This window comes from Protopterus annectens, chromosome 1.part0 (assembly GCF_019279795.1).
Source record: "Protopterus annectens isolate FY-2018-M chromosome 1.part0, PAN1.0, whole genome shotgun sequence".
Taxonomy (NCBI): Eukaryota; Metazoa; Chordata; order Ceratodontiformes; family Protopteridae; genus Protopterus; species Protopterus annectens.
In genome coordinates, this window is record NC_056725.1 from 872,467,761 (window position 1) to 872,482,498 (window position 14,738).

Sequence of the window (14,738 nt, forward strand, 5' to 3'; positions counted from 1 at the left end):
CTCCACAGAAAAAAAAAAAAAAAACATCCAACTTTGCAACATTTTATGGAAGTGTCCTTTAAGGCAGTCTGCATTGCAATTTTCAAATTCTTAAAGCTGGCTTTCTTAAGAACAGTCTTGCACAGACATACAGTCCATGCTTTGTTGACTCGCAAAGGGAAAACAGCCATTAATTCTTATACTTTACAAGCATATATGCAATGATTACAAAATATCGAAGTCAGATTTACTCCAGTTAGTTATACCACCATGAAGTAAACGTCAAGTTTCTAAGAAATATATTTACAATAATATCAAGATAGCTAAGTCTATTAGTCTATTAGTCACACATCTATTAAACCATATGTTTTACAAATATACTTCAATTAGTGGTTTACCTGTGATCCGTCACATATCATTCTTTTTTTTTTTTGGCTCACTATTTATTGAAAATTAAATATCAAAAATGGTAAACCAAAAACATAAACATACACATGCACACACACGTATAAAAACAATTTAAGTCAGTTTTATACCAGTTAGTAAAATGAGAAAACACATTTACTTTCCAGGAAGCAAGCTATTACTTTATGTATGACATAACTTTGCCCAGCATCCTATCAAATGGGATTCTTTATTAATACTAAAACTACATGAGATTGTTGTAAGACTTTTCATGCATTATTTCATTTCATTACTGATTTATTTATTTATTTTTATTAACTGATAAGTTGCTACTAGGAATTATACATTTTCAGTGGAGGTCAATGGAGAAAAACTTCACACAATGCACATGACATTTTAATAACTGTAATACAACAGTGTAATGGCAAAAAAAAAATACACAAATGAAAATGAATATGATAATTACACTTTTGTTTAACAATTTGCTTTTTACAAGACAAAAGAACAAATGATACATACAAAATGCATACAAATAGACTAGTGAGAGACAAGCAAATATAAAATAAACTTTATTCATTCATAATGAACTGTCACCTTGGCCAGGTAAGGCCCTCAAGGTTAAAACAATAGAATAAATACATTTATTTGTAGTATGGTTTTATTCCATTTCACACAATAATTCAGGGGTATGGACATCATTTCCATAATGGTTTTATTTATCACTATGGGTGCAGAAAAGGAAAGTGTCAGAAGCAAGTCTTCGGTATTTGTAAATAAGCAGATCTTTAGCAAGAAATGAAGACTTAGCATTTCCAAAGTAAGCTACAAATGTGCCAGAATGGAATATGATGAGGATACATGGAAGATTTTGTTTCATTATTTGAGGAGAGATGTTCCTAATTAAATGAAAAGGATGTGAAAATATATACAGAGTAGTACGAAAATTGATTAGTTACATCTTGGTGAAAGACTGAGTGTAAGATCGTGCTGTTTAATTTCACCAGTGCTAATTTAATTTTTATCTCCACACTGGTACTGTTAATTCTATGATAAAAGACCCTTGAAAATTATATTTTACAACATTAATGTAACATTTTACTTTATTCTGATGTTTTTAAGTTTTGGGGAAATTTAGGGTAGACCAGACATTACAATACTGTTTCTAAGCCTGACATGGGTTTTTGATTCTTCTGTGTTTTCCACAAATGTGATCTGGCCCTGGACTTCCTGCTTCCAAGGGGAACAAATAAGCCAAGAATGGAGGGAAAAAACTTTTAAAGAGTTGCAAATCAACATCCACTCTAAAGAATAAAACAGAGTGCAGTTTATCTGTCTTAGTACAGGACTAAATGATGACATTCAGGTAACACTGTTTCTACTTCCACTCCTATTTTAAGATTTCTTTTTTATCAGCTCATAGTTGCCATCCTTTTACTGTAATCTGGAATATCTTTAAATTGAAATTCATTAGAACAAAACACCTTTGTATTTCACAGGTGAATTTTGAGAATAATGCTGAGATGCTATTTGACTGTTTTAGGAAAAGGGGCTACAGGAAGGATATATTATTTCAGCAAAGAAATATACTGACTGTAAAACCAGACTGGACCTTTTAGAATATAATTCTAGGACTACTGATGATACATGCAGTCCTGTTGGATATATTACTAATTATGTTTCAAATTCTTAAATTATTGCATCTATTTTCAATCAGTCTTGGCTTGACATACTTTGAGAAATAACAGATTTTTTGCTAATCTAGTACCAAATTCATCTGTATGTAGTTATCAAAGTGGTAAATCACTAGGGAAATTTTTATCTGCTCAAAAGAGGATGACCCACAGTATGCATGTAGAGTTTTTATCATTTGGATATATCACTTGTGGGAACTATGTACTTTCAATTAATGTTTGTCAGACATTTTTTTTTTACTTCTGTCAGTACTAAAAGATATTTTCCACTGGGCAATTCATCACTTGTTGTGTCAGTTCTATGATTTGTTCTGCAGTATGCTGATAAAGCTTTTTGATTAAACCAAGTTCTGGTTTTGGATTGGGTTAACCTTCTATCAGTAATAAAGAAGATATTCAGAGTGCAAGACTAGATTGGTGTTTGCCTGTTTTTTATACAACAAGAACCCAGAACATCAAGAAAGACCTGCATTGTACAAGATCACAGTACAGTAGGCATTGCTCCTTTCCCCACTGTATTGCGATCTCAGAGTTTGTATATATAATTAGTAGGGGTTATGTATGGTTGTGCATGTTTGTGTATGTAAATTTTTAGAGTAAAAAAGTAGCCAATTTATAAATGAGACAGACAGGACAACAAATTATATTTTATCTCAAATCTAAGCAATGAAGATATGGGCACTAGTGATGAACTACGGTTGGTATCACCACACTAGTTATTTGCATGCATTTTTCAACATTTTTTGTGATATATATAAATATTTTTTAGCTCATGTTTCTGAAGCTTTTTTTTTTCTATTTAGCAGCAGTGAAGTCTAGATGAAAAAATCTCAAGACATATTTGATTTGCTGGCATAACAGCAGTATAACTAAAATTCCCCAAAACAAATAGGTGATTAGACAGGAAAGACTATACTGTTTAAGTTGTATTAAAATTTAAAAGGCACTCATGTTTTAACAGGGAGTTGACAACAGTTTAAGAAGAGACATAAACTGTGATGAATAAAAATTATTTGGCTTACTGCTAAATTGAAGAAATAGTTTAATAATTCTGTTTCATGCAATTTTTTCTTACCTTTATAATGTGGTGTTTTGCATCGAGTACAGGAAATTTAAACATTTCACACCAGTAAGTTGTGTCCTTCTCTGGTACGCTTACCTACCACAGACAAAAGACTTGTCAATTAAACTGACAGTAAAGACTATACATACAATAAAATGTGGATCTTATGCATACAAGTATATGTGCATGCAAACAGACACACCCTCAGCCCCACAATCAAATGCACACATACACATCCAGGCATACATGCACACAGACAAAAACACATACATCACACACACACACACACACACACACACACACACACACACACACACAAACACGTATATTTTGAATGCCCAACTCCACTATATGAAGGAAATTGATTTCTGCGTTCCTCCTCCTTCTTTAATCATTACTATGTTCTCTCTGCAAATCAGTTCCAGTTAGATTTAGCTAAGTTAAGCAATTTATAGTTTAGTAGATACCCCATTCACTTCACCCTCAAGAATAATAGTATACAATGATGCAAAGGATTACCCAAAGTTATCAAAACTTTCAGTTCAACTGAAAGAAAGTCTCAAAGTTCTTGATGAGGTTGCATGCCTCCCTACTCTATCCCATTAGGTTAATTAAAGTTATATTTTCTGTTGATTAAAACGGAAAGTTGGCATGAGTGATGGTGATTGAGTTTGGAAAGGTTATAGTATCACAGTTAAGGGTGAAAAAAGGAAACAGTTAAAATAGTGAATGCAGAAAAATTGGGAGGGGGTGATGTGACTTGATAGAAGAGATGGGCACTGCAGCAGTATTTTGTTGATGATAAAATGATATGATTAAATATCAAGGAAATAAAAAGAAAAGTGAAATCTGATATGTGGCACACATATGGATTGCTGCAAGGATACATAAAAGACTGTAATTGTCCGAAGCTGAAGTTCAAGTGGAATATATGCAGCAAAAGTAAATGACAGTTGTGGATAAGGCTCTAAGGAAAATCTGACATTAACTGAAGTACTGGAAGGTGAAGATGGACTAGACTTAATTGATTTTGTAAAAAGTAATATGGTATAATGTTCAGGTTTTACAAAATCATCACTGGGAATCAGGTTGTCACTCTCTGCATTACAAAGTCATGTGGTAAATCCTGGATGATTTTGGTGCAATTTATTTCTACATATACGAAAGAACATGTTTTGTCGCTGTTGTAAAAGCCAGGAAGGAAATTTGTGGTAGTGTGCCGAATGGTGTATGTGGACCATGATTGTCTAGACAGAAGTATTCAACAGAGAATGCAGTTTATGGGTGTTATCACAAGTGCAAGAGTTGTATATTAAAATGTAGGTGACTTACAGACACAGACACATCCAGTAACGCAGAGGGATAAAGCCCTGCCTATGACTCAGACTCTGTTTTCTGTTGTTCTATAATTATTATGTTTTGCATTATAATTATGACATTCTACCATGTTTGCTTTGCATTTAATCTTTATTTTTAATTAGTTTCTAATGTAATCCTTATGTTTATTTCTAGCTTACATGAATCTCAACCAATGAGATACAATACCTTCTGTGTGTAATTCCCCTGCCTTATGACTGTCAAGACCCAGGATATGGCTCTCAACATGACTCTGAACTAGATATAGTTGGAAGCAGTGAAGAATTAGTACATTTTAAATACTTAAAACTCATATATACGTGTAAACTTCATAAACTTTGTTGATATGTAGTAAATCTAGATGTAGGAAGTAGTCAGGGCCCTATATAAAAGTCTCTCATACTGCTTCACTTCATTCAAAGAGTTAGCTGCTTTTCCTCAAACTCATGGTACAGCAAGAATAAAATGATAAAAGGACATGGAAAAATATCTCTTCCCCTTTCTGTAATGGCAAGCTGAGGGCATACTGCTAATCCTCCTCAAACAGCAATAACCACACACTCACTGTCTTCATGCATGGGGTTTGTACCAAACTCTTCAGTAATGAAGTAGTTGGAAGCAATGCTAATTCTGTCTGTACTAGCTAATGCCCTGTTTTGTGCAACCATCTATTGGAGCAAGCGATACACTATAGCAATAGCCCACGCCTGGGTGTGGGTAATGCTGGATTTACCCAAGGTTGGTGTGGTTTGGTCACGAGGGCGAAGCCCGAGTGGCCAAGCAAAAACAACCGTGGGTAAATCCAGCATTACCCACACCCAGAAGTGGGTTATTGCTGTTATACAATGACATTATTTAAGAAAAAAAATAATTACTTTTCTTAAAAAATGGCATTGTATAATGCCTCCTTGCTGCCCTTCCGCAGCTGTCTGGTATTCTGCGGCAGTTCTGATGTACTGCACATGCGTATACTTACGCAGTACATCAGAGCTGTGGGCAAAAGCAACAGAGAAAGCAAGATCTCCGTTGCTTTTTACAACCTGTCTCGCTATGTTAAATGAGTTTAACATAGCGAGACAGCTTTTAAAAAAAGCAACGGAGCATCTCCGTTGCTTTTTTTAAAGCTGTCTCGCTATGTTAAACCAATTTAACATAGTGATACAGTTTTGAAAAAAGCAACGGAGAACGCAAGATCTCCGTTGCTTTTTAAAGTGTCTCGCTATGTTAAATGGGTTTAACATAGCGAGACAGCTTTAGAAAAAGCAACGGAGATGCTCCGTTGCTTTTTTTAAAAGCTGTCTCGCTATGTTAAACTTGTTTAACATAGCGAGACAGGTTGTAAAAAGCAACGGAGATCTTGCTTTCTCCGTTGCTGTGAAAAAAAAAAAAAAAAGAGTTATACTAATGGAAAAAGTCTGGGCGACCGGACCTTTTTCCATTACTATCACTCTGATTTACAATGTGCACGCTGACCAATCAGCGTGCACATTTTGGAATATTAATGGGTGGTCGTTGTATAATAAAAAGTATTCAACAGTAGTGGTAGGAATCATGGCATAGATTTACATCATTAAAGAGAGTTTCCTCTTGTTCCTTACAACAGCACATACCTGCCATTTGCTGAAAAAGGCCTGCCCCACTCACTGAAAAGAAAAAAAAAAGTAGTTTTATTATTTAAAGGCATAAAATTGTAAAGGCAGTAGCAGGCTTTGCTTGCTTTATACTTCTAAATGCATGGTTTCAACTCAATCTGCATTAGTAGAAAAATCAGTTTTGAATTGCCTGGATCATTCCCTACATCTTAATAAAAGTAAAAGGACCTGTGGTTACTTGCCAATGATTATGTCAGATTAAGACACTCCAGGTTTAAAAACACCTCTAGCCATGGAGATATAAGGGAGCACGTTTCTATTAGGTAATTATATGTTTCTATACAAAATGATGCTAGCATGCTACTACAACTAGATTTCTTTTGCACTGTTATGAAAACTGATAGCACATTGTCTTACAGTCAGTTACAGAATACTGGTTCCTCCCTTCCTCATTCTGTTAGAATGTTCCAGCAGTAGTGCCTGCTTACTATAACGTTAGTGACAAGTGAGCCTGGTCCCAGTCATACAGATGGTACCATCTTATCCAAAACTATTTCAATGTAAAAAAACATAGTAGATTAGCACCAGGAATGAGGCATGTGTGAAGTGGTATGCATACACATCCCAGATTCCATCCAAACCAGGTTCTGACATCTGAGTGACCATCTGACATGGAGCAAGCAATGCTCCAAGGTGACAACCTGCTTGTCATCACATTCTCTCTGTCAGGTTACATGTAATAGCACAGATATTACTGTATCCTCTATCATGGCATGGGCACATACACTGACTCTCTGTTTCTATGCTTATCCCGTAATGCACCAGCTGTGGTTGTTCACCTGATGACAAGGAAATTGTACTGCCACTGGAGTTCCAAGCACATCCAAGCCACTGTTTCCATGTGAGGTACTCAAGCATCTTGTAGCTTTGGTAGGCTATTGCTTGTGCATGAACTTAAATATGAGTTCAGCCAAGCAGCCATCAGAGGGAGATGGAGGGAGATTCTAGGCTTGGGGAGCAGGAATGAGGTTTTAGGTTTAGTGAGTTGGAAGGAGTATTTGGTTTAGGAAGTGGGAATGGAGTTTAAGTTTTGGGAGTGGGAGGGGAGATTTAGGCTTGGGGAATAATCATGGAGTTAAGGTTTAGACAGGGGGTGGAGTTTAGGTTTAAATAAAGAGCAGAGATTTTAGGGTTAGAGAGGGGTAATGAAGGTTTAGAGTAAGGAAGCAAGGAATTCGGTTGGGAACTGGATTGGAGTTTTGTGGTTAGAGTTCAGGTTAGGGTAAAACTATACAGCTGTACTGAGTTACTAAATTATTGAAATACTTCTTTTTCAAGTAAGTGACAGTGAGCAGGTGTGTTGCAAGCTGCTAGCATGTGGGGGCCTGTAGCAGACCCAATGACAACAACATATCTATGTAACATACCTTTACTTGTGGAAAAAAAGCAGTTCACCTTCACTGACTCTACTTTCATGTATAGACCAATATTCAGCACTTCTGCCTGGTTAGTAGTTCAGTGCTAAAACTTGTTATTAATATATTGATCAAATACTACTACTAAACAAACTGTCAAGTTTGACAAGTAAATATTTTGACTCACATGGTTCATTTTTAACTGGGCCAGAATTAACAATAAAACCAAAGAAAGTATTAAGAATATGTACAAGATGTGCTCTGAGACATTTTTAGCCACACCATTAAAACATGTTTACTTACATTCCTATTTCTTATGTCAAAATACAAGGTATTTTTATCAATGGGGGTTGATTTTCCAGGATGAAGTAATCGTACACTCTTTCTTCCACGATTCTGTCCATGATACTGTAAAAATGTCTCTCCAACATCTTCACTGTGAAATGCCCATATCACTCGAACTGTGCTCTCCTTAAAAAAATATAACAAAATAAATTAACATTCACTTTTGATTTCCTGCATTTCATGCAATTACAACATCTCTTAATAAGACAGTAACTCCATCTAATTTTAATATGCTAAACTAAGATTTTACAACAAAATTTTTAAAAATTCAACAAACTGGGATTTAAACAAGGAAGACTACAATGAAGTGTTCGGCTTTAGCATATGTACTGCGGTACATATTAAAATAAACGCCAGAGCTGACTAAAACAATGAAGATATAAATATTGTTCCTTCTTATTTTTTTGTTTTGTTTTTTTTTTATATTCTCTGTCCTCACCATATATGCTGATTGGAGAGTGAAAAAAATCCATGCTTTTTGTGAGAAGAACACAGCATGATTGTTAACCTTTAATGTATGGATAAGGAGTGATAAATACCTTTAGAGCCATTCTGCATCAAGGATGTCAAACTGTATGTGCTTGTGTTCCCTGAATGACAGCCCATACGGCTAGAGAAGTGCTTAAGAGGACAAGTGAGGGAATATGATCTGTGATGATGAAGAAATGAGCAAAAATGATGCATCAAATTTCCCCAAGTAATCTAGTGATTTGTTGTGAAGTAACAGAAAAATAATGTCATTTCAAAAATGTCAGCATGTACTGGGAAGCTCCAATAATATGGCGACATAGAAGGAACAAACTCAAGAAAATTCACTACATCTTTAAGATGTTCTTGAACTTCAAAGACATTATAGAATTTTACTCTGCATCTTTCTCTGTCCTTTTTAAAGTTTTACATTTTTTTCTGGCAGAGCTGCACGGACTGTAGTAACTCCAGTAAAATGCTAGTTATATTGTTTTATCTTGTTCCTTAGTGAGAGAACAGTACTTATGTGTAGTGTGACTATGACAGATGTTTACTTCACATATCTAACTGTGATGGTATAATATACAAGTATAAGTACAGTGCTTGACTACGGTGCTAACAATCAGAATTTGGAATATATTCTCACCACCACAGACTAAACTGAAAAGTAGGCTGAGTAAATGAAAGCCTGAGCTATGCTTTTTATGAAGGATAGAAGCATCACCACCATGTAGAAACTTCTATTACTGGTAAAAGAGCTTAAATGGCACATTTTATTAAATGCTTATACAAAACCAGGATTAAATGGTGTAATTAATTACAAATATGTTTTGAATTTTAGAAGATTAAGGCAATATTACTGGTGTTTTTAAGTCATGTGATCTATAATATAAATGTTTAAACTTCTTTGTTTAAACATTTTACTGACATTTCAACAGATCACAAAGTAAAATTTGCAGACGAAGAATAATACACAAATGTAAGCTAAAATTATTTACAATATGTACAAGCATGTCCATACTTTAAAAAATAATTATCACTGACTTGGTAATAAATGAAAAAAAAAAGATGGACAGCAGTTCTATAACTGAAACATCTTTAAATTTAGCACTAAGACAAATTTAAATTTTCAAGTGGGGAATGAATCTAGACCTTGGTAAAAATCAGTTAATGAAATGACTTCAGTCTGAGTTATTTATAAGTGGTTTGGAAAATATTCTTTGTTTCTTGATTGTAGATTCTTTTTCTATTCTTTCTCATCAAGATGACAAGAATTCTTCAGCCTGTGGAGAAAATGATTTCTTTAATTTCTTTAAGTTTTTTTTTCTTACTACTGTCAAAAATAGTCTAGAGAAGATAAATTCTCCTTATTTTCATTAATATTCACTAGAGTGTTATAGAAGATTTTTTTTTTTGTGTGTTTCAGGAAAAGTCGTCAGACCATAAGAAAAGTCATTAATTGAATTCCAATATGAATTTAAAGAAGGACACTCCTAAAATATATGACCCCAATCAGCCTTACAGTTTTGTAAAGATCTCCAGCATATACTATTATCATCACTTGTACACCTTCCAATTCTATCTGGAGGTAAAAAAAACTCTTGTGAAAAAATTTCCATGTAAAGATACACCAGAATGGAAAGAACAAAGTATCTTACAGAGGATATAATATGTGTTCTTTTTTCTGTATATGTAAAAGCTTCCCCTTTAGAATTAAAATTCCAATATTTGTTGTCTAAATTATTATTATATATATTACTAAATAGAATATAAATTAGAAATAATGTTTTTAGGATCTAAATTATTATATATAAATATTTATATTTCTTGATGTAAATATTTAATAGTCTGATGAAGTCTTGTGATATACTGAGAGACAAAAACACTTAGTGTGTTAATAATTGTTTCAACAAAAGTGTCCATTCTCTGTTGAGGGACTATTTGTTTTTTTTTTAGGTTACAAGGCAAAGACAAAAGGCTAAAGAATATAACTATCAGACACCATTTATAAAGGAGGTCAACAGCAATCTGTTCACAAGTCTACAGGACATTAAAGGCAGGTGGAAGGAGTACTTCCAGCAGCCTCTGAATGACAAAAACCCCACAGAAGCTGTACTGCCACATACACAGTCTACAGTGACAGAAAAAGAAGAGCCGACCGTAGAAGAAATAAAAGCAGCACTAATGAAAATGAAATCAGGGAAAGCAGCAGGATCAGTTGAGATCATGGCAGACATGATCAAGATATTGGGTGAGCTAGGACAGAAATGGCACCTAAGGGTACTCTTGTGGAGAGAAAGGCATACCCAGAAAATAGCAAGTTGGTCACAAGTACCCGAAACTGCACTGATAAACCAAAAAAAGGTACAAGCCAGATAGCCAGTCCCAGATGATTGTTTATTCCGCAAATCCACGAACCAACACTGATTGGTTTGCAGTGTGATTTATCAGTGTTGGTTCGTGGATTTGCGGAATAAACAATCATCTGGGACTGGCTATCTGGCTTGTACCTTTTTTTGGTTTATACCCAGAAAATAAACATCTTAGTGCTAGTTTATAAGAATAAATGGGGGATGAGCAACTGTAGGCAGTATAGAGGTATCAAACTCCTGTCACACTGCATGGAATTGCTGGAGACAATGTGACTGATAAATGAATATGCAGAGTAGTATTACCTAAGATGGGAGATGACAGGTTTGGCTTCAGATCATGACGCAGTACAACAAGACTGATGTCTGTAACAAGGCAGATACTGAGGTAAAAACTAGAGTTAAGGAAACAGTCCATTTGGGCATTCCTAGACTTGAAGAATAAATTATGACAAGGTCCAAAGAAAGCTAATACAGGCAGTTAGACGATGGCTCAAAGTCCCAGAAACATTAACAGAATTAGGGTAGGCTATTTACAAAGATCCAATGACACAAGTACCAACAGTTTCCACTCTAAAAGGCTTTCTTAGCAGGAAGGGGTGTGCATCAGGGTTCAGCACTGAATCCCTGGCTGTTCATACTGGTAATGGATTAGATTAGAAAACAGGTGGGAGGGAATATGCCAACAAAGCTGCTGTATGCAGACCATGTTGCATTACAAGCAGACTCTTAGAAACTTCAGCAAATGATAGAGGAATGGAATGCAAAACTGAAGGCAAATGGGATGAAACTGAGTACAAGCCAGCTGTCAGGGTAGTAAATGAGAGAATCAGAAGACGAAAATTGAGATAAAAGGGAAATAGTGGAACAGATTAACAACTTCAAGTATCTGGGAGGGATGATTGAGGAGAAGAGAAGTCTAAAGGTGGAGGTCAAAGCTAGAATTAAAGAGGCTGCAGCCAACTGGCACAGAGTGCCATGTTAGTGTGTAACAGAAGAATGTCAAACATGCTGCAAAGTAAAGTGGACATAACAGTGATGAGACCAGTATTTTGTATATACACAACTCTGGGCAGTGAAGATTGCAGGTGAAGAAGCCAGAGGTGATGAAGATCAAGGGTCTGAGATGGGTAGTAGGATGAACACTGTGAGATAGATGAAGAAATGATGACACCAAAGCAGAAGTCAAAGTAGCTCCAGTTGCAGAGAAAGTCAAATTAAATAGATTACAGTGGTTCAGACTCATGCGGGAAAGCAGAGGACAATTTAATAAAGGGATATGGGAGCAACATGAAGAAACAAGAGTAAATGAGGATACCCAGGAAAGAGATGGATGATTTGTGTGAAGAAAGACCTGTGACAGCCATGACTGTTGAAGAAGGTAGCAGAGTGGCACTAAATTGAGACAGGTGGTGACAGTTGACGTGACCCAATCCCACGTTTGTTTGTTTTTTTGCATGGGGCAAGCTCTACTGCACTCAGCATGTGGGAAGAGACCCCTGCACCCCCTCTAACTTACACATACCATCTCCATGGTCACACAACAGTGGAGAAAGAAGTTAAACCATATCAGAGTTGTCAATCAGACAAACAGCATTCAGTACAAACACACTTTCCCATGTAAACTCATTTGACAGCCTGTGGTACAAATATAACCTCTGCCAGAAACGGCTGTATATACAGACTGTTGACAGCATTGGTTTTGCAGAGATGATGTGCAGTGGCACCTACTTCAATACCTTTCAGTGAAACAACAGAAAACTGTGCAAGGCAGGATGTGACACTGTTAGTTCTCTAGGTTTGTAAGCACGAATGATAGGGGGGGAATAAAGGGACGAAATTAAGAACAGATTTTTAATACCGCTTTTATAAACTTAAATTTAGAAAGCAGCTAGAATAACGGGTTTTACACTAGCATGCATTTTCTAAAGGATATGAAGTCTCAGACTCAAATGTTTTATTTTTTAGACAGCACAATCCTCAATCCTTTGCCAAATTTTATGAAGAACAGACCAAAAACACGAGGCAATAATCTGGATATTCTGGGAGTTGATAGGTATGATTCTGAGTGATTTACCAGAGAATCAAATATTTTATGAGGGACAGGGTAAAAAAGGAGGAAAAATCAGGAATGTTCTACAAAACTGTGGACAGTTTGTTTACTTGTTTATCAACTTGATTGCTTTTTGTTTACCAGGTAAGTGAGCTGTTCTATTGACCCTTTTCAGACACAACATAGGATCAACAATAGTAAACACAATACATTACAAAAGTAAAATAAGACATTTAATTCATGTACATTGTACAGTTGAGACATATGTTCTACCAATAAAGTTTAATATTCATATGTTGGTGCAGACTTGCAGGTTTTTGCCTTTCACTCACTGAGTACCAGGATAGGCTTTTGCTCTCCTGTCGAATTTTCCACAGAGGTACATTTCAATGGAGCTAGACTGACTTATAATGAAGTATTGATTTTGCTGTATTTAAATATTCATTCATTCTCTTACACCCACTTTATGCTGTTCATGATCATTATGAGTGTAGGCAGAGATGTCCTTTCAAGCTATGACAGCAAGTCATAAAACAGTTTAAATATTCCAAGGCCAAGAATATTATGACCATTCATGCCTTGCCAGTACCCTCCCTCAGGCAACACCTCCTTTCTCCAGGAGGGCCATACCAGTACAACCCAGATTAAATTTATAGATACCCATCTCAGTCACTAGTTTACTTTTAAAGTAAGATAGTGAGCTGCACTGCTTAACATGTAGGGGAAGATTATTTCAAAGGATTGGGAGATGTTCCCTTATAAGCATGCCTCACCCCTGTACTGTATGTATCTGTTGAAGGCTTAAGTCCATGCTTCTAATATTGGTGTCAATATTGGACTTGTGAAGAAACAAGAGGCCCAGGACAACTAGGTCTCTAAAGGTGCAGTGAGCAAGACAGATCTCCCTTCAAAAGTCAGTAACACACTGAATAAAGGGAGAGAGTTTCCTGCCTGTCTTGGTAGCTCAGGGACTTTAGGCCTGTGATTTTATTGATTAGGAGCCTTTGGGTCTTTTTGTTGTTTTTTATTGTTTGATATGTTTACTAAGGTACATTGCAAAGGGGGATGTTGTACTTGATAACTGTCCTGATCAATTCTGACTATAAGGGAGTGATTACCTCTTTAGAGGCAATTATGTGGGCTAAGTAAAAGAATTTCCTGACAACTGTTGTCACATGATGGTCAAATGTAAGGGTGCTATCAGTCCAAGTTTCTAGGTCTCTGACAAAATGTTCATTCTGTAGTGGTATGTGGGCTGTATAGTATGATGAGGGGAGGGTTGTGTACCAAAAGTGACACCACACTTTTTAACATTTGAGCTCACTTTTAGTACACCAAGGCTTTACTTGGGAGAGTTATTTCAAGGGATTTTGAGTATCATAGGGAGACTTCAATCTGCAGTAATCTGCAAACTTTAAGTGCCAGACTTCTTAGCTGTCCACTTTGAAATCTGAGAAGTAAATACCAAAAACAAGAGGTCACAGCACTGAGCCCTGAGAGACACTACTGGTCACTTTTATACTTACTGATGTAGCATCTGCAACTTGCACTGTGTGGACTCTGTATTTCATCCAGTTTTTTATCCATTTTACCACATATGGGTTTATTTTTAAAGCAATTAGCATTTGTATGAAGTCAGCATGGGTGATCCTGCTGAAGATGTTCACCAGGTCAAGATACAGCATTATGGCCACCATCTACAGCCTTTGTAACAATTCTGAAGAAGTTTACCAGGTTAACTAGACAGGATAGCAGTCATGATACCACAGTTTGTTGAGGTCAGTTAGGATACACCCATGGTTTTGCAGATGAGGTTTTCTAAGGCTAATAGGGATTTAACTACCCAGGTCAGTTGCAACGCCACCCTTATCAAGGAGCATCACCACTGCAGTGTGCCACTCAGAGTCAAAGCCAGTAGCTAAACCAGTTGAGGAGTGTCCACACTGAAAGGCCATATTTAGCACTATTGTGCAACCAGGTATATGATACCTAGTAGAAAATA

General features: G+C 36.0%; 1 protein-coding gene across 1 annotated transcript in view; it reads right to left on the reverse strand.

Moving 5' to 3' along the window:
- MOXD1 (monooxygenase DBH like 1) overlaps nt 1-14,738 on the reverse strand; it is a 980,239-nt gene that overhangs the window by 930,304 nt on the left and 35,197 nt on the right. Inside the window, exons 3-4 of the mRNA XM_044064284.1 lie at nt 7,805-7,972; nt 3,151-3,234 (exon numbers count right to left, since the gene is read on the reverse strand). Of these exons, the coding sequence (XP_043920219.1) occupies nt 3,151-3,234; nt 7,805-7,972 (252 nt within the window). The remainder of the gene's footprint in view (nt 1-3,150; nt 3,235-7,804; nt 7,973-14,738) is intronic.